The sequence below is a fragment of the Charadrius vociferus genome, unplaced genomic scaffold (genome assembly GCF_000708025.1).
Source record: "Charadrius vociferus isolate BGI_N301 unplaced genomic scaffold, ASM70802v2 scaffold885, whole genome shotgun sequence".
Taxonomy (NCBI): Eukaryota; Metazoa; Chordata; class Aves; order Charadriiformes; family Charadriidae; genus Charadrius; species Charadrius vociferus.
Genome location: NW_009648594.1, coordinates 768,973 through 792,700, shown reverse-complemented (window position 1 = coordinate 792,700; position 23,728 = coordinate 768,973). Strand labels below are relative to the sequence as shown.

The following is a 23,728-nucleotide window of genomic DNA, read 5'->3' as shown; positions in this document are numbered from 1 at the left end:
GTTTAATTCTGTGATTGCAAAGATAATAGTTTTCTAACTTTTAAAATTTTATTTTGGCAAGATGTTCTCGGAAACTGCTCTCTCTCTACATGCGTATCTAAAAAATACAGTTAGTTTTGGTGTCTTGCTACTGTTTGCAATTTAGTAAAGAAGAAATTTGAGGCATTCTGGTCAATTCAATTACTCTGCTTAGTCTTCTCTAAATTTAGAGTAGATTCTGGGGAACCAATGGGATTTATTTTAAAAAGCATTTTACTAAAAGCACTCCTTTAGGTTATGGAAGTTTTTCAATTTTATGTCCTTACATATAACTTAATCAGAGAAGTTAATAGAGCTTTTTGTGTGAGGCATACAGTTGTACGTACAGTTTTTCCCATTTGCTATTTGATACTTTCTGTACTGATCTTTGATTAGCAACATAGGCAGTTGAATAGTAAAAGCATTTGGCACTTTTTGGAATGCAGTCTTGGAAACGGCAGAGTTACCTTTTGTAGTTTCTTTTGCTATACTTGAAAATAAATATTTTTAAGAAGTAAGTCAGCACAGGGAAAAACTGCTCTTGCGTCTGCCCCCAGCTTTCAAAGACCCGTTTACAGAGTATCTGTGAAAGCAGAAGGAAAGGGGACCAACCTCCAATCTGAGGAAATAAACCCACATCAAAACAAAATGAACTGTCTTAACATTATGGGAAATTGCTGAGAAAAGGTAGTTTGTCTGTTTAGAAAAAGCATTTGTTGTTGTAAAATGGGTTGACCTTGGATATGCAAAATACATTCAATGTGATGGAGAGCTGGTTGATGGAAATCAGGTTTTCAGAGTTGAGATAAAGAGAACCTTGAATTATGTTTGTGTACCTCCAAGAGTGCAGTTATCTTCTTTCTAGTAAATACCCACTGAGGATTGAAGAAATTCATAACACGTTAAAGTCCTGTTGAATGATTCAGGTTGGTGCAACCTGCTGATTATACTGTATGGACATTAGTGTAGTGTGGGCTAAATAAAAATCTGAAGTTATTGAAACAGGTGAATTGCTGTGAAGGATAGAAGGGTTAGGCAAAATAGATCTTTTTCAATACAGTCTAATTTATAACTATTAAATGACTGAAAATATACTGTTAACTCCTGGCATATTTCTTACACGTTGATCGGATCCTAAAATTATAATTGCAGTTCTCCTAGCACTTCCATGTTTTTAAAACAAAAATTGATATAAGGAAGTCATCTAAACTGAGGATTAGCCACACAGAGTTAATGATTAAAAGCACAGTAAAAAACCAAGCAATTCATGTAGTTATAGTATACCAAATAGTAAGAAATAAAAATGTCATGGAAATAAGCTTATAATTCTGTAATCTTTAGTGTGATTTTAGAAAGAATAACTCTTCACTCAGCTGATACTACATATTTAGCAATATCATCTCTTGCATTGCTTGAAAGTTGTTTTGATAACATGATATGAATTAGAGAACAACTTTCAAGTGTGTGTTCTGCCTACGCATGTGTACTTCTCCACTTTACTTTCACCACCAGGGGATGCTTTTATTTGGTTTTTGAATTGAAGTTCTAACCTGGAAATGTTTGTTATCATACCTCATAGGAACCTGGGAAATACTTTGCTTTCAATACATCAGAATTTTCAACATGATAGCATTAAATGTATGATTACTTGATCTCTCCATGTGGTATGACTGAGGTGTGTAGATGTGTTAAAAATTCTGAGACCAGCTGTGCATATTTATGTGCTACAGGATAGTCATAATTAAAAGAGTTAGATGACATAATGGAAGTGAGCATAGGAAAGCCTCAGGCAGGTACCAACAGAAGGGACAAGCAAATAAACATGTTCTTGTTCAGAGGGTTTAGAGAAACTGTTTTGCATTCTATTGTGAAACTTTACATTGAGATTTTGCTCTCTTTGAATTCCATCTGTTTTCATAGAATAATTTCTACACTGAACCATGGAGAAGGAGAGAAGAGTCATGTCCATGTTGCCCTGTGATTGCAGCATGATGTTATGCATGCTGGTCAGGGCGAGATTTGCATAATATGTGTCCATATGTAAATATTGTGTTGCTGGTTTAATTTTAGAAAGCAGGTAGAAGTATACTTAAGCTCGTTGTCACTTTATTGGCACATCTGCTGTTTCCATTTCCATAGTTTTTTTGAAAACTCATTTTGATAATATTGCAGCTGAGGAAAGTTAAGAGTATATTGTTCCATTAGTGAAATTGCCTGGAAACAAAGTATGGTACATTTTATGGTACAGCAGTATGCACAGAACAATACATAAACTTTTCTGATTAAACCTTGTTTTTACTTACTGTAGTAAAAGACATTTATAGAAAGAATGTTTCTAAATCTTTTTTTTTTCTTAATCTGTTTTGTTTTCAGGCATTGCTATTTCTGATGAACTTGATAAGGTAAGATGTACCGTATGCCTAACGAACAGTACAAAAAGACAGATGATTGTGATAATTTTAGGCAATGAGAGCTGCATGTCCCTTTCCTGGCATACAAACTTCAGTTCTATTGGGCTCAGAGGAAGTTTGGGTATGGAAAGCTATATGGGTAAGTACAGTATATGTTGGTACATTAAGAGCTTGATCCAGGACGGGCTGTCAACTATGGAAAAAACAATCACCCTGAGTTCAAGAGACTCTTAATGAGGCCATGGAAATGCTTTGGATCTTGATACCATCTTTGTTTCATATAGTCTGTTGTTACTTTGTGTACTTTTGGAAACATTTAGCTTTAAATACCTTTTATTCATGAAGTCATGAATTCTGCATTCTTGGATATGATTTGTGAGAATATTTAGGAATAATTTTTGCTCCGTAGATTTGATCAGGAATGCACAGGGCACAAAGATCAGTCTTCACTTACTTGCTGATGCAACAAACAATGATCTCTTCTGTTTTGGCTTCTTTGATGTGTTATGCAGTTAACATGAATTTTAGTTTTAGCTGTAATTTATGCTGAAAGAGTAATCAAGCTAATTTTACAAAGTTCCAAAGGAAACAGAACACCTTTCTCTTCCCTAATCTCACTGGTGAACAGCAGTGTGCTTCTAGTGCCAAGAATCTTGGGTTGTGTTCTTCGTGTCAAAATCCATTACTGTCAGGGAAATAGGATGAAAACGTATATAAGACGCAGGAATAATGGCTAATATAGGAGACAATTTTTTAAATATCTTTCCTTTCTCCTGGTAAAATGAGGGTACAAACTGTTCTGACAGAAGTGCATATAAAATATCTCCCCTGGGTTCTCCAGGAAAGGCCAGTTAGACAAGATAGATCACTGTTACCGTGCAGTCATGTGCATATGGGGCTGTCATTTCAAAACAATGGCCTTTACTTATCATTTTGCTCTTGATCTTGCTTTACCTCATTGTTGATATTAAGAGTATAACAGTATCTTAAGTCTTCTTTCCTACTGTTTCCTTAACTGTGCTCAGAGGTGATGAAAAATACAGGTAGAAAGTCCGTCCATTAGAACTCTTACTTTTAAGAGTACTTATGAAGAACTCCTCTTGACTTGGTTTTGTTTATTGAAAAAAAACTATGAAATACTGTTCGTGGGACAAAAAAGACAGGCTAGAGCCTGTTATCATTTACTTTTTACATATATTTTTTAGGAGATACTTCTATGTTTTTTTTTTAATGTTGATAAATTATTGTTCAAAAACATTCATGTTTTTTAAATTTATTTATTCAGTGTGATAATTGAGATGAGGAACATCATCGGTGAATTTCCTCAGGATCCAGTCTGAGTGAAGATTTAATTTTCTTTTTATTACCGTATACTTTATTGTTTGTGATTTAAAATTGGGAGGTGGTGGGGTTTTTTTAAATAAAACTTGACATTATGTTATGTACATTCAATAGGATACATTACCTGACACCTTTACAATACTGCATCTGCTTTAACATCTGTTTCTAATGAGGACAGCTAAATTGAATGTTCTTGAAATCAAAAGTTATTTGGAAAATAAAAAAAAATTAAAAAACAAAACAAAACAATAAAGCTCTTAACATGCTTCCTTTGTGCAGCAGTGCTCAACAGGCTTTCAGGATAGATTTACAGAAGTAGTGCAATTTTTTGTCTCCATAAGCTTTAGTGAACTTCACTTCTATTTCTTGTTTTGTCCCTTATGGATTTTTAATGCAAATGAAGGCTAGTTCTGTATTAAGAAATTAAGTGTAGCCAGCACCCTTCTGTGGAATCCTGCCTCTTAGGAATGATCTCTTACACAAGCTAATTCCTGAAATATTCCTGTGACTTGTTTCTAAGTGTGTTATTTGGTTTGGGCCAAAAGCAACCAAATACTGCCTGATAATGGTTTAACATTAGACAGAATTTGGTTCCATTTCACCTGAGCGTGTTCCCAGGTGAAGTTTATTTTTCAGGTACAAATGTAGTCAAGTTCATTGTAATTCCTTTCCCAGAAATACATGCTGATACTGCAGCTTCCATATCTAGGCTGTGGTGGCACTGAATCATTTTTCAAACCACATTCATCTGTGGTTTGGATTAACCACTTCACCCTTCGGGTACATGTCATGGATCTAGAACAGCATGCCCAAACTTGGCATTGGATTATGTTATAACATTGGCATTACATAGATGTCATGAGAGACATAAAACACGATAATAAATTCTATATGCTCTTCCTTGCTTTATTTTCCTGACAATTGGGAACATTCTTGGGGATTAAGACATAGCCCATAATCCTGTTCTTTAACTGTGTTTTAGATTATGAACTCAGATAAAACAGAGAATGTATGTGTATATTTGTTTATTTTTGTTTCTCATTATGTGTTTTTTAAAAACTTGTTTCTTTTTGGCTGTGGTAACCTCTAGCTGCCTTTTTCAGGGGAGTACTTGATCATTGTTGGTTGATGTAACTCCTCCTCCAAGTAATCCAGTTAATAAGTTGCTTAGTTACTTGAGCATGTGGATTTGGAAAACCAGTTTGCTCTGAATTACAATCTCTTTTGTGGAAGGGCATTTCATTTAAGTGGATTCTTGTCAAATATCTGCTATTATTAGCTTTGTGTCAGTATTTAGGGCTTCAGTCCAAGACAGAGGTAGAGAAAATACAGGCAGACAAGGTCAGTCAAAATGGAAGCTTTCTGTTTGACAGTCTAATAAAATTTCAGAGTTCACTGGTACAATTGCAAATAAATTTCCTAAGATTACTGCAATTAAAACAGTTTTACGGTATAGATTCCCTCCTTTTTCACCTCATTTACTTCAGACTTTGAGTTACTTCAGAGTTTGATGTTCAGTCTCGCTTGATGATTCAGACCATGTCTCTAGGCCATGGAAGCTATGTAAAATCAGCAACTGGCACTGCTTGTGTAAGGAAAGAAAATGAGAAAGGATGCCTTGTGACTCACAGATTTTAAGGCTAAAGTGCGGAGTTAATATAATATAAATTTCTGAATTGATTCACCCTCCTTACGACTGCACAGAAACTATGCATGAAAGTGTGCGATTTCTAATGCTTCCCAATAATGTGAAGAATTTTATGTTCACAGACAAAGAAGTTGGGCTAGGATGTTAGCCTTTTAGTGAAATTCACGGAATTCTAGTTCAGTTAAAAAAAATATAGAGGAAAAACCACTGAATTCACTGTGGGTTTCAGAGGTTTTCCTAAGTCTGCTAGGACAATTCCCTAGGAAGTGGAAGTTCAAATTTGCACAGAAGTATAGACTAGCCATACTGCTGAAGCTCTGGTGTCCTGACTGATCTGTCAGTCACTTTAAACATTAATAATGGGAGACAGCTAAGTGTTAGAGGTCCAGAATCAGACTCCAGTGAAGATGATCTAATAATTCATAATAGATTTTGACCCTCAAGGTTAATATTAAAACATTTTTTTCTATGCTGTGTCTAGGGTATACTTTCTTCTTACATATAGTGTTACTAAAATGAACACAGATTACAATTAATAGAAGAAAAGAAACAACTACTCTTATAAAAAGAAACAAATTTCTGCTCACCAAAAAGTATTTCTAACTATGGAGGTTTCCTCAAAATCCATATCGGAAATTAGAAATGCTGAGCTTTTTAAACTATGCTTAAGAAATGGATACACAAATGTTCTTTTGTTCCCTGGTAGGGATTGCAGGCTGCAATCACATCTCAGCCCAATGTGAAGATGAGATTCAGCTGTTCTCTGGTCTTTTCCTTCTTCTTCTGATCTCCACATAAAGGAAGCTGAAGTGTGTCATGTTGGTAGCCACTGATATGTATAAAAAGTGGATGACACCCTGACTCCACCATAAAATAATCCTCTGGGTTCATCTAGTGCAGATTTAAATACCTACCTGTCCTGAAAATATTTCTGTGTACACTAATGTCATTTTAAATCTCTTCTGTTATTTATGAAAGAATATAAACTGGAAATCAGTTAAGATTCTAAGGTTTATGTAAAAATAAAACCTATAAAAACTTTTTTGAGAGCAGAATACTTCATCTGAATTTATTGAAGCTTTTGAAATAAGGTGCCAAATAAATGTCTTGGTGTTCTCAATAGAGTAATCTCTGATGTTTTCACTGTGGCTGCTTATATAGTTGAAAGGAGGAAAATGAACAAAGTCACTCAAACTGTGGCGTACTAGTCTAACAAGATTCAAAACCGAAAGCAAGGTGATAAAGTGAGGCAAAGCATGACTATGCAATGTAAATTACATTTCTATTAAGTAGAGTATGAAAGTGCTACTTTAATCCGTAAAATGTCTAGAAAAGAAATCAGCATAACAAGGATAGACACAGCATTCACAGTTTACTTATTCATAGGCCGATGGTGCAGTGTACAGTGTCGGGAAAAACTTGCTACTGAAAAAAGGGCAAATTTTTAGGTGCTTTTCAATTCCACTTAAGGGACTGAAGGCTTTTAGCAAGATTGACACTGGAAGTGGTTGCAAGTTTAACTAGCTCCAGCAACCTTTTTTTTATTAATTATTAGAAATAATCCTAGGGAGAAAAGGAAGGGAAAAAATTGCTAGAGTAGCAGGAATAAACTTTAGAAGGGGCTAAGTGGTTCTTACTTTAACTACTGTAGGCACCTTGTGTAATGAAGGCATTGTGGGCAGTGGAATAATCTTTTTTCCTAGCTCATAGGCATATGATGGTAGTCACACCTGTGACATGTTGTGCCTGTCTAGTGACTAGAGGCCACTGTCATCTCCCTGACTATGACACAGCACCAGACAGATGTACAAAATGCGTATTTGTAAGTAAATAAAAGAAAGACACCAGTGGTTAGGTATTCTCTGAAGCCATGATGTTTTCCCTAGATTTCTCTTTTCTGAATTGGCTATATTCCATTTTCAGTGGTCCTACTGTGTCACGTCAACTTTGCAGAAAACAGACATCGTGTAAAAAGTGAATTAGTCAAGTGATGGAGAACTCTGGACAGATGTATGGAGAGTGGAGCACAGTAATTCACTCACAGGCACATTGCAGAAAGCAGAACAAAAGAACAAGGGGGAATGAGTAATCCAGAGCCTGGGTCATATTTGGCTCTGTCAAAATGGAAGCTGTTGGAGTTCAGCTGAGCAAAATTACAGTGTCTAGCTGGAGCACGGTAAATACATTCATATGAAAGCAGTTCGCAGACTTCTTTTTGTTTGTTTCATTTCAGTAGAGGCTTCTACTTCAAACTGTGCTTTTACCATATCTGTGTCAATTAGGAAGAGACTTTAAAAATGGTTTGTTTTTAGGAAGATGAGAAAATATGGTTGCTAGGCTAAGTAATCACCGCACTGTACTTTTTCCAGATGCTCTTTGTTTGGAAAGTATTGTTTTATGGCAAGAATATTTATTGAGACACTGAGCTAGGTAACAGCCGAGGATTTGTTTTCCTGAATTTTTTTTCTTGTTAAAGGATAGGAATAGAATTTCTCTCTCTTAATTAGGAACACTGTATTTGAAATGTCTTTGCTAGCCTAGAAAATAGTTTAATTAAAGCAAAATTAATATTCCTATCCCATCATTTCATGTCTATTTTTTTGCATGCATGCTTGTTTTTCAAGCGTGTTATACTGTTGTATGTGAGCCTTTGTCTACAGCTGTGCTAGTAACAGTGAGAACAGAGATACTCACCAGTTCAGAACAGCTTTTTCATACAATTTTTAAGGACAGTGTGTTTCCTTAATCTAATTTCCTAATATAATGATGCAAATCATCTCTATTGTTTTGAATACTCCAGTTGGATTTTGCTTGCTTCTTGCAGTCCTCTCCAGCTATCTTCTTCTAGTAAGTGGTTAAAAATATGAGTACTAGTTTCAGAAATGCATTTTATTAAAATGTTAATACCATTTTCAGAATTGAAAGATACATTATATAAATCCCAGCAGGGTTATTTTTAAAATGCCAAATGCAGATGTATTTATTAGTTTTGCATTAATTCATAATGCAAATAAGAGTGATGCTATTAATCTACAGCAGTCTTTTGGTTGGGGTGTTCATTATACAAGTGACCTCATCTGTTGCTTAGCAGAACTGACACAGTGCTGGTTTTCAGAATTGTGCATTTATTAAAAAAAAATTACAATTTTTCAAGATGATACCCCAGATTTCTCCAGTTGCTATTGAAAAGTAAGAAATAGGAGAGATTTGAGGCATCGGGGTGGGCAAACCTCTCTTCGTATTTTGTTAGTGGGAATCTTTTCATTAGTCTATGATTGTATCTGAGTATTTTGTAGCCCTCTGAAATTATAATGTGCTGTACTGTTTTCCTCCTTTTTTAATGAATAGTTTTATTTTCTATTTCTTCTTTTCCTTTCCTATTTACACGTGTGGTTGAGAACAAGCAGTGCAGTGTTTCTGTTTGGTTTCTTTTTATTTCTCTTCAGGACACAACAGGCTTTAACACCCCCCTTCTCAGACCTCGTGTGATTGGAGAATGGATTGGTCGTGAAGAGAATGATGCTGACCCACTGGCTGCTGAGATGCTGCAGCCACCAATACCAAGAAATAAAAATGAGCAGTGGGACAGTGAGGATAGCAGCAGTCCTGGAGGAAGGTGGGATTTTTGTTCTGCCTACAAATTTCATAATTTGTGAAGTGGATCTGTCTTTGCAATGCTCCATTTCTGAGAGCGGAATGCAGGGCTTTTAAATTCCTGCACCATAGTTTAGCAGCATGCAGAATAAATGGAAGATACTAATATGTGACTGGTTTCTTCTCATGCTTTTATATATGATTAACTTTATACCCATTTGCAATCCCATGGTTTTATTCCCATATATAAAGCTAAGTGTATGTTGTCAAGATTGGGGCCCGTTGTGTAATAATTTTGTGAGGTATAGCTTCATTCAGACACTTCAAACCCTTCTGTCTTTCAGTGGTTGGTAGTAGCTGTTTGTTGATCTTCTTGCCGCTTTAGCGATAAATCTGATTTTCTCATTTAAAGGAAAGATAGACAAGGGAAACAGTATCTATGTTATTTTTAACAGGACTTCCTAAATTAATCTTCAGTTCTTAGCCACTTGGTGTTAATAACAATTCTTTCTCAAAGAGAAAATTGTATTCTCTGCAGTAAATAACTTCTGACGATTTATTGCGCTTGACTGAGAGTGGGGGAGTATGTTTGTTTGTTAATGTGCTTCAGCTACGTGGAAAAGATTATAATTTTTCCAAGGAGTCTATTTTTCATGGTTTAAAGATACCTGTTTATCACAGAGAAGTATTCAGAGCCTTTCTTTAAAAAGGATTCATGCTTGTTTTTTTAAATGTAAAGCTTGTGCAGGGCCTCTGTTAATTGCCTTAAACACCTACAGTTCTCTCTCAGCCCTTTAGCCTTTCTCCTTGGTTCTAACTAGTACTCTGACTGGAGAAGACATCTCTTTCTTCCTCTTTTAAGAATGCAGAAACTCTCTGCTTTCTCTTTGAAAAGGTCTAAGGTGTTATCACAGAATCATAGAGTATCTCAAGTTGGAAGGGACCCATTAGGATCATTGAGTCAACTCCCCACTCCTCGCAGGACTATCTAAAACTAAACCATATGACTAAGAGAACTCCATGAACTCTGACAGTCTCAGTACCATGACCACTTCACTAGGGAGCCTGTGCCCGTGACCAACCACCCTCTCACTGAAGAACCTTTTCCTAATGTCCAGTCTGAACTTCCCTGGCACAGCTTCATCCCATTTCCTTGTGTCCTGTTGCTGGTCACCAGAGAGAGGACATCAGCACATCCACCTCTTCTGCCTCCCTTGAGGAAGTTGTAGATTGCCTTGAGCTCACCCCTCAGCCTTCTCCAAGATGAACAAGCCAAGTGACCTCAGCTGCTCCTCCCAAGTCTTGCCCTTGAGGCCTTTCAGCATCTTGGTCGCCCTCCTCTGGACATACTCTAATAATACGATGTCCTTCTTATATTGAGACACCCAAAACTGCACGCAGTACTTAAGGTGGGGCTGCACCAGTGCAGTGTAGAATGGGACAATCACCTCCCTCGACTGACTAGCTATGCTGTGCTTGATGCAGCCCAGGACATGGTTGGCCCTTTTGGCTGCCAAGGCACAATATTGACTCGTATTCAGCTTGACATCAACGCATACCCCCAGATCTCTTTCCACAGGACTGCTTTCCAGCTTCTCATCCCCCAGTTTGAATTGTGAATATTCCTTCACTGGGTCCTCCATATGCCTTCTACTTTGGAATTCACCTCCCTGTCACAGTCTGTCACTTGCTGTACTCTCACAGGCTGTATTCATTAACTTCCCTCACATCTTGGGAATGTTTGTTATCCATGAGCACTTCTTTCATCTTTTAATTAGATTATTGTGGGGGTAGCTGCAAATACTACTATTTCAAAGAAGCAGCAGCATGTAGTAATGTAGCCAGACGTTAGACTGGAACCAGCAGAACTCAAACACTGGGTTTCTCCAGTGCAGCTCCTGGGAAAGCAATGGAGTCAGCAACTGGCACTGCAGCTTGATTGTGAGTGCCTGGGTTTCTTTTTACTTATTCAGCAGTCCAATAAAGACACTGAATAAAGATCTGTTCCACATTGCAGAGCAAATTGGGCAAATTGTATCCCTTCTCTCAATAGGAAGGAGCAGAAATAAGCATCTCTGATCTCTGGACAGGAGCAAAGAGGTTTAGTTCTAAGTAGCAAAGATGATTCAAAGCAGCATATTTTTCTCTTTGTAGAGGGTGGTACAAACTGTGAGAAACCTCACAGCTAATGCTATAATTAAAAAATGTGATTAATGGCTTTGAGAATTGTATTTGAGAAGTCTTGTTGAGTATCATGGCAAAATCACATTGCCTGCTGTATGAAATAAGGAGAATATGGGGTACTTGATGCCAGGAAAGACTCGTGGGACACTGATATCTCTAGTTTTTAGGGGCAGTATGTGCTGAAGACCTGTTGAAAAATATATATCGTTAAGTGGAAATACTGATTTTCAGTGGAAATGAATAACTACCAAATTACATGCAGCATATGGATTTACATTTGGATGACTGATTTTGTGTCTGGGATAATTCTTTGCTTCATTAGCATTTCATCAGCTTTTGTAAGGCATTTATATAAAGCGTGTTTGCAGTCTTGCAAAATAATCATAAAATTGTAGAACTTCAAGATATTGATGCTACTAAAATTGATACCAGCTATATATGGAAGTTTAAAAGGCCTGTATTGATCAAGGTTAATCTGAATGTTCAATAATAATTAAGTAATAACAGGCAGTTTCTTCAAGGTCTGATTCAGTGTTAGTGGGAATTAAAGTACTATGAGCAGAATTTGGACTTGACTATACACCAAATGTATGAGACAATTAATAGGTAATAATAATTTAGTTTTAATATAACATATACCTAGTACAGCCAAAAGTAGTGGGAGTAGTATGGGTTTTGTGAGATTAGATGAAACTGTCAAAAGAGTGAATTTGTTATCAGGTGTAAAGAATTTTTGGCTACCTCACTGTATTTCATTCGTCTACTTCATAGTTAATGTAGCCTAAAATAATTCACTTACATTTTTACCTGGCAACTGAAAAAGGGAGCAATTTGAAATCCGTATTAAATGTTTCCAATTATATCTTGTTAAATTTGGTTTAGCAGCACTTTTAGTAAAAAGTGATAGTTTATTGATCATTAATTGTCAGGATTTATGCAATAAATTAGCAAACTCTCAAAACTAATCCTAATCTTCAGTTACAGCATAAGAACAGGAAAATGAAAACTGCAATTGTCCCGTTATTTCCAGGTAATATGTTTTCTTCTACCTATCACTAGACATAAGGAAATACTACATGAATGAAAACCTACATAAATGAAACACTATATAAATATCCAGAGGATTAGGCATTGGCAGATCACTGGTAATTGCTGTCATTGTCATGCAATTTCCTCTTTCTGTGTTGTTTTCACAGACCATAGTATACGAGTCACTTTCTGCTTGGTGGAAGGGGAAGCCCTGGGTCCTTACATATTCATAGCATTCTATAGGGCACTGACTAGGCTGCAGGGAACGGCATATTCCTATGGACCACTGGTCTGTTGATAACATGCCCATTTTCAATATCGGACTTTTCAGCATAAAGCAGATATGTATACAGTGAGTATACATAGTACATGGTATTTGGAAATCTGAGTTGTCTGCTTTTTCTATCTTTGCAACCATGAACCTCACCTTTTGCTCCATTCACTAGCAGATAGTGGGAAAGAACCACTGTTTCCTCCTTAAAAACGTACATTCCTGTTATGATGAGCAACTAAAGCCCATATTTCATATATCTGAAAGGCAGGACCAGTTCCTTAGAAAAAGAAGGGGAATTAATTTTGAGCAACTGAAAGGACAAGTTTCACTACTATTTTGGCTAGGAAAGATAGTGTAGCCAGTCTGAAGTAGCTGTATTAGTGATGTCTTGTCAAACTGATGAAGGGTCATCTTTGTGCTGTTAATGTTCTGGATTGCTACAGAGGAAAGACTGTATTTGTCACTAGTTTTGTATTGCTATGTGTTGCTGCTGTAAGGGTGCAAGGTAAGTAATTAATATGTGATAAGCGACCATATAAAAGTGCTGATGGCAATCTTGTTGGTACCGAGATCATCTTTCAAAAATTTGAACACTGGGAAAATAGGATTAAACTCATTTCCAAGTTCTTGTTAGTAGTTTTCTACATGAAAAACTTTCTGGAGAAATTCTGAGAAGCAGGGCTTTTGGGAAACTTCCTCAAGGAATAATGTATGTACACAGTGGGGAAATTGGGTGATTTTTAATGTGTGTCTTAGAGCCCAAAATGAACTAGAGCTTGCAGAGACCCCATCTGTAACCTGATGTCCTAAACTCAAAGCCCGTTCTTCATCTCCAAGGTCCACTTCGTCTTATTGTTCATCTTTACAGTGAGAAATGAACTATCATTGATTATACTAAATTTCATACATTTGCAACAGATCTGCCTTCCTGTGACAGGATGTAAGAGTCTAAGCTGTTTCTGATACCCTCGTGTGGGGCACCAAACTTCCGTCCCGTTGTTTTGTCTTGATATTGTAAGGAATCAGGAATTGCTAACTGTAGCAAGTCCTGCCTTAGACCCTTCTGCTAACTTCTGTGCACTTCCAATTGTCTGTTATTTAGCTTAGGGACACAAGTCAACAAACCATGAGAAATGTTATAACTATATAGTCCTTAATCCTATGGGGTGGTGATAGCATAACCACTCAAGGGAGCAGTTTTTTGTTCTCAGCTTTGTTGCTGTGTGATCAATGCCTTGGCAATAATGCTTAGTAATTGACATCCTGTTGTTCTGTATATGTAGCTTATTTAGACCTGATTAAAGCCCATAAAGGCAATGGGAAATTTTACATCATCGTTTGATCAAAACTTTAGATAGGATCTGAAAACACAAACTGACTTATAACATCCAATGATCAACAAATGAGTGATAACCAGCTGGTTTATTTGTCATCTGATGGCATTAACAAATGTGTGACATAAAGTTGTGCTTTCCTCCCTCACAGCTTAAAAATGGAGCCGAAGACCAAAGGACTAAAACAACAACAGCAGCAACATAAGAAACTGCTGGCTGCCATGCTTTCTCAGGACTCTTTTGATTCTGCTCAAAGCACAGCTCCATCGGTAACCGAAGAAGATATTGACAATGAAGATGATGCAATGGAACTGCTGGGTAACTGCAAAAAATTATGTGCATTTTCTGATACATTTTTTATTATAGATTAATCTAAAAATGTAATATCTGATCAAGCATAATTAGTTTGAGTCTGCTCCCTATGTTTGAAGCTAAAGTATCTAGCAGCTGTGTGAAGGTCCATAGGGTTTAACTTGCAACTTTCAGGAGTGAATGTGATGAAGACCATATATGTGTGTGAATAAACTGCTAGCTGCATCAAAGTCCTGTGAAATATCAAACATTTCAGGTGCTTATAGTGATTTAATTTGAGTTCCTACATAGATCACTTGCAGGTTCTACTTGGAGAATGTATTTATGTACAAGGATCAGAATCAGCTTCACTGGCTTTCTTCTAGTTCTGTTTCTTATCTGTATCACAGTTCTAACTTCAGTGGGCTTTATTTGAGACTTGCTAGCTACAAATAGCTTACATAGTGTGAATTTGTAACCTCTGCAGAGGATTTGATTGTAATCTTCCAGTAGACTGTATTGTATGTAAAATTGCACTCTAGAAGGCTTTGTGCTCAGTGCTTTCTCCCTTTCCTAGAATTACTACTTGTGACAGGAGGGAAATTGTTGAAGAAAGTTAATTAGTAGTCTTTTTTCTGCCATTTTTAAAAGTTTCAATGTAAGATGCTTAAAAAGTAGTAGTGGATTGCAATTTCCCCCTCCCCCCCGCCCCCCATCAGTTTTTGCTCTATAGAACTTTATGTGAGATCAAAGCACAGGAAAGACACAATGTCAGGATAGGTCAGCATCCTTACATTTATGACTTCTATCAAAAATTCTTTGTTTCAGATTGAACTGTCATCTAAAAGTCAGAAAAACGCATGGTGCTCTACTCTGTTTCTGTTATATTTCTGTTCTTTTCGTACTGAAGTTTTCATAGGATCACAGAGTAGTTGAGGTTGGGGGGGACGGCTGGAGATATCTAGTCCAACCCCTTGCTCAAAACAATCAGCTAGAGCAGGGTGTTCTAAACATTGCTCAGCTGTTTTTTTGACTCTCTCCAATAATGGAGACTCTATTTTGTTATGCTAAATAATTGTGAATTAATACATACTTTCTTTTTTTTTTTTTTTCCAGTAGTTTTAAGTTTGATGCATGCATTTGTTTTTGCAGAAAAAAAAAAAAAGAAAGATAAAAGGGCTGGGTCACTCAGGGTGTCACAGTGCATCAGTTAGTTCTTTGTGCTCGAAGGAAGTCGCACTGTTTGTGACTGTGGGCTTGCAGTCTTCACGGAATCAGTTGGTATTTCCAGAACTAATCCGTGGATTCCAGTGAAGGCCATAATTAGTCTGTAGCTGCCTTATCTCCTTATTTACTCCTGCAATTTACAGATCTTTCCAACTGTATCAGTGTCACATAAAAAGCAAGCTGCGTGGGTGGGTGTCTTGTACTGGCATAAACCATGGGGCTCCTTAAGTAGTATTCCGTGGCATCTGGAAGGTACAGGGTGTGATTGTGTGTGTGATGTTGTTGGCCTCATTATGAATCACATACAGAATAGAATCTTTTGTTAACTTCTGTGGAGATAATGAGGAAAAGGTTTCCAATAGATGTATAGGCCTTTCCTTCTAGACACTCGAATCTCTCAAGGTGTCTGGAATGAGAAAGGCAGTATAAAGAAAATTGTATTTTCTAGTGTCTTGATGTTTGGGCAGAATATTATATGTGTACAAATGTTTTCATTTTTTTAATAAGGACTCAGTTGTAAGAATCCATTCTGTTTTTTTGTGCCAGGCAAAACCTGGAACATTTTTCTATCGTGCATTTCACTGAAACTGGGAAAGTTTATACAAAATCAACTTAAGACTGGGAAAGGTCACAAACAGGAACTCTGGTTTGGGTAGAGTGTCATATAAGTCATTCTGAGATTCTGAAGCAAAATCACGACATATTTGATGAATACCCATGGTTATACTGATTATAATATAGCCATGTTATTGTAGCTAGGACTGATAGAAAGTTCAATATGCACATCTTGGTGTTGAAAGTGCTGTGCTTCTTAAAGACTGGCTTTTATTGTAGTTCTCATTTTGCAATTTGCTGACAGTATATGGTTTATATTTGGTATAACAGCTAGGTTACAACCTGCAGAACTGCTCAAAACTTGAGGCTATGACAAAGTGTTAGACAGGAAGGGTGTTTTATTTTCTTTTGAAGGTAACGTAAAGAACTTAAGTTTCTATGGGCAAACATAGGTATTTTCCATTGCTATATTTTCCAGATCAGTAACTGTATGATGCTGGGATTGAATTTTTTTTATTATGTACTGCATTAATCCATTAACTGCTTTGATGCTTTTTACTCTGCTTATATGCAGTATAACTAATTTCAAATCATGGCTTTCTGCCATCACTGAATTGCAGGGCATTGTTGCATAGAGCTACTTGACTTGTTCCCTTTACAGTTCAGTATTCATTGCTTATTCAGCCCTTTCTTAAAAAATCACAAAACCTCACGCTCCTAAGTCTGGATTCTGGGAAAACAAATTCTACTATTTATAGCAGGTGATTTTACTGCATACCCTACTTATAATGCAGGTTTTTGCAGAACACAAACTTCCATCTTTATGTGTGTTCAAGACAACTTTTTTCAGAGTTTAGTTGATTTATTTAGGTATTAAAAGCATGAAAATGACTGTTGTTATATTTTCTTTTAAAAAAATCTTCCTAGTACTCACATCAGAATGGTCAATGAAGGTTTAGCTGGAATGAAACATTCCAAATAGAAGAAACAATTAAGCTGTTATACTTCTGAAGAATCCATTTCAAAAGAAATGTATGTGCAAAAGATGAAAAAGAATATTATGGGGCTACATTCTGATTTCAGTTGTCACTATGTATAACATTAGATGCACAGGAGGGCTCTTAACACACTAGTAACTTTCTAAGTGTGTTCAGTTATGCAGGTGGCTGAAATAGATTCTAGCAAATAACATCATAGTGGAAAGGATCTTCCTGACTTTAAAAAGATGAGAACTATAACTGTAAAATCACCTGTATTGGTAAATGTAAAGGAGTAATGCAATTGAGGTCTCTCGCTGAAAATGACATCAAATGGCTTGTTTTGTATACATCGTAATGCCAAGTATTGTCTTTTGCAAATCTAAGCAGAACCTGAAGTAGTTCTTTGTGAAACTCTGCAGTCCTTTTGGAATTCCATGACATTTGGGCTTAAGCTGTCTTTCACATTTGGCTGAAGTCCACTGAGACTTTGAAATCATATTATTTCCTCAGTATCTCACTGATGTCTGTTGGAGAGGACTGAACTGTATTTTCCCTGAAATTGCGTGAATATTGATTGAACAGTCACCAAAGCATGACTCATTTAGTTTGAAAAAATCAGTTGTTTGATTAAGTGTAAAAATATCATTGTTTAAACATACACATGGTAAAAGCATAAAGTTTTTTGTGGCACACTTGGACTTAAATATACATTCTTGAGCTTTTTACAGGTAAGGAACATGAAAAAGAAATTCTGTATCGCTGTACACAATATTGATATTTAGTCATAGTGCTCAATCACCTCTTTTCTTGTTGTTGTCCAATCTTTAATATCTCACAATATTAAAAATGTTACCATATGCTAATACGTGCTGTGCAATAGTTAACTATGAAGCACCACTCCAAAGATAAGTGTACCCAGAAAGCTCACACAGGTGTGGTTGAGTGAAAAGTGGAGATAATTGAAGTCCATTTGCTGCCGGCACATTGATGCATATGCCAGTCTGTATGATTCTGAAAAGCCTCCGTAATAATTGAAGTCCATTTGCTGCCGGCACGTTGATGCATATGCCATGATTCTGAAAAGCTTCCGTGATTTCAATGCAAATGATCATATATCTGAGCTAAATTTAAGTGGTTTCAACATCAGGACTTGTAAAACCAGTAACTTGTAACACTCTTCTTTTCTTCAGAGCTGGTTTCAAAAACCAGTAACTTGTAACACTCTTCTTCAGAGCTGGTTTCGCAGTAATAGTGTTTCTTTTGCTCAGTGTAGAAATCTACAGTGAAAGTTCAGTGATTGTCTGCCTCATGTTTATTATGTGTAAATCTTGCTATCCAGTAACAAACCAGAATCTTTAAAGATAGCAATACATTTTAAGTAGTAATATATTTTTTTTAACTATTGCTATCAGGAGATACCCGATGACTTCTGTTTGTTTTAATATCTCCTCTTCTAATCTTTAGAATTTCTGTTTTCCTCAAGAGCTTTCCAAATGTTAATTACTTAATCACTGTAACACCCCTGAAAGATTGGCTGGTGATATATTTACATTTTATAACAAGAGGAGATAAACAGAATTTAGTGGAATTTGCCTGTAGGATGAGACAACAACTCAGTGTCGAATAGTCTACCCCTTATATAGTCTATACTGCTTTTCTAATAATTTTCTGAGTGATTTAATGAAAGGGTGTCCAGTCTGCATTGCTTTCAGTAGATTTCCTCTGGTTCAACAGACATTCCTGATTTCCCTGTTTCCTAGAGGTCTTTGGCAACATGCAGGAAACAGACTCTAGACCTGATAAATTATTCTAATATTATCAGCAGGTTGTTCTTTTTTGTTGTCTCTCAGCTGGAAAAAAGCTTCTCCTACATTATGTGACTAGAATACATCATTTGCCAGAAGAGAGGCCACAAGGCTCTGAGAAAGATGGTATGTGAGTTGTACTACATCTTCAGAAGAGTTTTCTGGCCCGCAGACTATTTTGTTGGGGTTTAAGTAGAAAGATTGTGTGGGAGAAAGCTATATGAATTGCTCATCGTGTCCCCTTTTACTGACTCTTCTTTTTTGGTAGCTATTGGGAAATCAGCAACACTACAAACGAGCATCTGCTGTGTAGAGCATGCGCAGACACTGACACCACTGGGAGACAGTAGGCCTCTTCTGCATGCAGAGACTGGCTACACTATACATTGCAAAATGTAAGGCATTGGTGCAAGTGTGTGTTACAGATCTCCATTAGAAGGCCGCTCAGGCTCCATAAGGTGTGGATTTAAATACTTTTTTGAGGTGGAAAAATGGGATAGCATAGATAATCTTACATCCCTTCGGATACTGGGAACCCTAAGTTACGCAACATTGGACAGACCTCTAGTCATGGCACCATACACTGCACAGATCCTGCTGTGCTAAGACTCACCTGCATTGCAGGCCTTAGAGCTCTTAGAAGTAAATAATTTAGTTTAGTTTTTCTTTCATTCGGCAGTTTTGCTGTCAAGCAAAAAGATGTCCACATGACAACATGGTGGTTCGCTTTTAAGATAAGACCATACAGGTGGTGTAATTGCCAAATGCGAACTGGGAGCTGCCTATAGTCTTCTCCCTTATGATTAGCAGGGTAACTTTATCTTGCAGCCAAGTGATATGTGCAGCACAGACCTGCTCCTGCTCAGGTCAATTGTGTGGATTGTGAACACGTCATTGTACTGTGGTCCTCAGGTTTGAATCACCAGGAAGCAGGAAAGTCAGCGTAGCACAGTATTTTCATGCCACTGAGAGGAGCTAAGTTTTCCGTCTGGTCAATCATCACTGCTTTAGCCCAAGTCATGGGAGAGGGATAACGGCAGTGTTATTTGTCTCATGTTCTCATCACTGAATGCTAATTCTTTACACTCAATGCAATAATAAGCATTGTTGTTTCAGATTTAAAATTATGAAATTATTTAGCAAGGTATGATCCAGCATTATTTTTCTGGTAAAAAAATAAAGCGAAGTTGTTCATCTTTGTCATGGTTTGGGCCTAACTGGCCACTGGGCAGAATGAGAGATGCTCTTCCTTACGTCTCTTCAGAGAGACAAGAGAGAGAGAGAGAGACTTATGAGTTTAGAAGGAACTAAACTACTTTAATGAAAATATTAATAATAAGAAGGAAATAATGAAATATATACAAAACCATATCAAGCTCCCAGGATCGTCACCTACTGGCACTGGGGAAGTCCCAGACTAGACTCAGTGATGGACAGGAACTGGATTACGTATCTGGACTCAGGATGGGATCAAAGGCAGACTAACAGACAGAGTCCTCCTTGGACACTGGCCATTGAAGAAAGAGCACTGACCCTTTGATCCTTCAGCTTTTATACAGAGCATGAGGCAGATGGGATGGAATACCCTGTTGGTCAGTTTGGGGTCATCTGTCCTGTCCGCTCCTTCTCGCAGGTGGGACCCCTCTACGCTTTCCCACTTCTGACCCTCCAATGGGGCAAATAAAGTTAGCTGGCCTTGGGTGTTAAGCAAGAGCCTCTCTCCATACCATTCCTTGGCATCACTCTGAGAGCAAACATTGTCTGCACAATATGCTGTTAATTTCAGTAGTTAAAAGAGGCCTAGCTAAAAAGTAAAGTTACTGAACAAAATTGGTTCTGTTTTAGCTCAAAACTAGGACAGTCTTATAGCATGTCTTCAAGGTAAATGTCTTTGTATGCATGACTTGACTATCTGCATCACTACTGCCTCCTAGTGAAATTTCTAAAAAACGTGACTGTGTAGATAAACACTTAGATGCAGCTTTTTTTTGACATTGCCATAGACTACATGCCTCTGTTTCTAATGTCTTATAGAGTGATGGTCATCGCCTCTGTGAAACTGTTCGTATCAAGTTTTCTCTTTCCTTCAACTTTCAACAGCTGGAAAGAGGAGGCATTCTCTCTATCTAAAAGAGAAAGAAAATAGCACTGGTTTATCACCTTTTTTTTTTTTAACTTGCATTACCTCCCGAAGCGTGTAAAGCATTTACATACTTTCGTGCTCCTTGATCGTTATGAGTGGAGCAAAAGAAGGATTGTATTATGTGAACCAGGCTTAGCATATGAACAGTCATAATGTTACTGCTCTGTGACTGATATGGCTAATATGAATGAAATATCTTAAGCTTTACTTTTGTGAGATGTAATTGACTTTCTAAGTGATAGGTATTTGACACTCAGTGGCTTTTTCTTTGAAGTCTGATGTGGAAGATATAGTTCATCCCAATTTGAATAGACCTGTTTGATTCTAGGAAAAATATCAATAAATGCAATTTACTGTCATCACAATTTCTAAAAAGCCTGATCTTCAGTCTTCCATTTATCTTCCATTTATCTTCAATCATCTTCTATCTGTACAGTAGGCAATTTCTGATAGTCTTGATTACCAGGTACTTTGAAACTCCTTAAGGATTTAGAATTTGGATAGACAATGAACAGTTGAAGGCAACATTTCCAAAAGACTTTTTTTTCTCTCTTTGTGGGTTGACCCCAGCAAGCAGCTAAGGACCACAGAGCCCCTTACTCATTCACTGCCCCACAGTGGTGGTGGTGGGGACAATAGGAAGAGCAAAAGCAAGAAAACTCACGGATTGAGATAACAGCTTGATAATTGAAAGGAACAAAGAGAGAGAGAGAAAGAGAGAATTAAAGAGAGAAAAAGAGAGAGAGAGAGAAAGAAAGTAAGCCCCAACACCTAAGACAAGTGATGCCAAGGCAATCACTCATCACTTCTCACATTCAGACTGATGCCTACCCAGTCCCCAAGCAACAGCTACTCTGGGAAAGACCACTCCCAGTTTTTATTGCTGAGCATAACATTATATGGCCTGGAATATCCCTTTGGTCAGTTCAGGCCAGTCGTCCCAGCTGTCTCCCCTCCCAGCCTCTTGCCCACCTGCTGTGGAGTGGAGTGAGAAATAGAGAAAGCCTTAACTCTGTGCAAGGGCTGTTCAGCAATAGCTAAAAGATGGGTGTATTATCAACACTGGTTTAGTCACAAATCTAAAACACAGAGCCATGTGGGCTGTTATGAAGAATATTAACTGCATCCCAGCCAGATCCAGGACATCTCTTAAAGATATTTTTTCCATCACTATTGTTTTTTTGAAGACTGAGAGGTTGTATTGACATGATGAAAGATTTCTTCTACTCTCTCTGGCATCTGTAGGGACATATTTCTGAGACAGGTTGATCAGTGTACCGTTAGATCTCTTGCCACTGTTCCCCAATTTTATATTGCCTTTCACTTACAGCTGATTCTGTTCTCCGCATGGGTGTTCTAGATCATAATTGTGGACTCTAGAATGGCTTTCACACTTGCCCTATTTCTCTTGTGTTCTTTGCTTCTTAACTAGTCTTTGTTGTGCACAAAGGCCTTAGCATAGCACTGGGAAGTGACCATAGTTGTCACAGAGGGTACAGGTTGTAAGTGATGGTATCTGGCTGGGATTCTTATGCTATTGTGTAAGTGTATTGTAAGTGGTGAAGACTGTAAAACCTGTAAAGCTCAATAGAGAGTGTTATGGTTACTATTCAGACAACTATTAGTCTTCTGTGAACTTACATAAAGAAACATTCTTTCCTTCAGGAGTTTGTATCTGCAGTAACTTCTTTCTCTCATTCTTCCTTATTCTGCTATTTCTTTACTGTAGTTGGTTATGTGGAGTTTACCTGGAGGGATCCATGTGCAGGATCTAAACTTGAGAATATGTAATAAAGATTGAAGTCTAGTGGAAAGCGTAGGGGAAGAAGAGCAGCAAAGAAACTACCAAGGTTGTGAAAAGGAATTTCTCTTTTAAGAATGGGCAATTATGGATAACTTGTATTTTTATCTTCAGGCTACAGTGATTAGCTTGCTCTAACTCATGTAAGTCTCATTAAACCTTTATGTTTTTTTGCTTTTAATGCAATATATGAGTTGTTATGCAGTGCTTCAAACAATTAATAAAGTAAATGCTGATCATTTTTATGGAAGTGTAGGATACAAAAAATGCCAGGATTGGTAAATCAGTTGGAGTAATTATTTTTACAAAATGGCTGAGGTGAGATATAACCTGAAAAAGGGTTTTTTTGTATTTTTTTTATGGCGTTTCACTGAAATTTTAACTACAACATTATTGCAGATACTGTCAACAGTATTTTTTACCAGATTCCTTCATCTGCTGGTCTGTTGTCTAGAGAGAAGCCATAAACTTGAAATCTACTACTAATTTTAAAGCAATGTTTTCATGTCTTATCCTTGTCACTGAACACGTGTGTTTAAGTTTAGCAAATACCATGTTCAGTATTTTTTTCTTTCTGCCAATATATAAAGTCACTGAAGCAAGAGACACATACAGGTCTCTAATGTCATTCATGGAGTTTATTGATTTCAATTCATCTTGTGGTCCCATGCTAAAAGATGGCAACATCAGCGAGAATCTTAGTTGATCTGAGTTTAAGCAAAGCTCTAGCTGGTTATTCAAAGAACAGGGATTTGGTGTTTAAAGTCTTAAAAGAATGGAATTCTGCTCTTGAATTTTACTGTCAGTACTACTACAGGTGTTTGATGTTCACATAGAATTTCTAGACTCACAATAACTTCTAGTAAGATTAGTAAGTTCTATAGTTTGGTTAAGAGGTTGTTTGTAAGGTTAGAATAAATTATGAATTGAATTAGTCACTTGCTGCAACACTTGTGTATTTCTGGTTTGATAAGCATAAAATGGGTTGAAACTGAAGTTGATTGTGCTTCAAATTGCTAAAGGCTAAATGGAGAGAGAAAATCAATTATAGTTAGAGATACTAGATTCTCTTGAGTTGAAATGAGTTACATGA

At 37.0% G+C, this 23,728-nt stretch overlaps 1 protein-coding gene across 1 annotated transcript in view; it reads left to right on the top strand.

Annotated features, from left to right (window-relative positions):
- LOC104287500 (chromosome unknown open reading frame, human C8orf34) overlaps window positions 1-23,728 on the top strand; it is a 138,272-nt gene that overhangs the window by 20,622 nt on the left and 93,922 nt on the right. Inside the window, exons 4-6 of the mRNA XM_009886216.1 lie at window positions 2,392-2,420; window positions 8,865-9,034; window positions 13,985-14,151. Coding sequence (XP_009884518.1) covers window positions 2,392-2,420; window positions 8,865-9,034; window positions 13,985-14,151 — 366 coding nt within the window. The remainder of the gene's footprint in view (window positions 1-2,391; window positions 2,421-8,864; window positions 9,035-13,984; window positions 14,152-23,728) is intronic.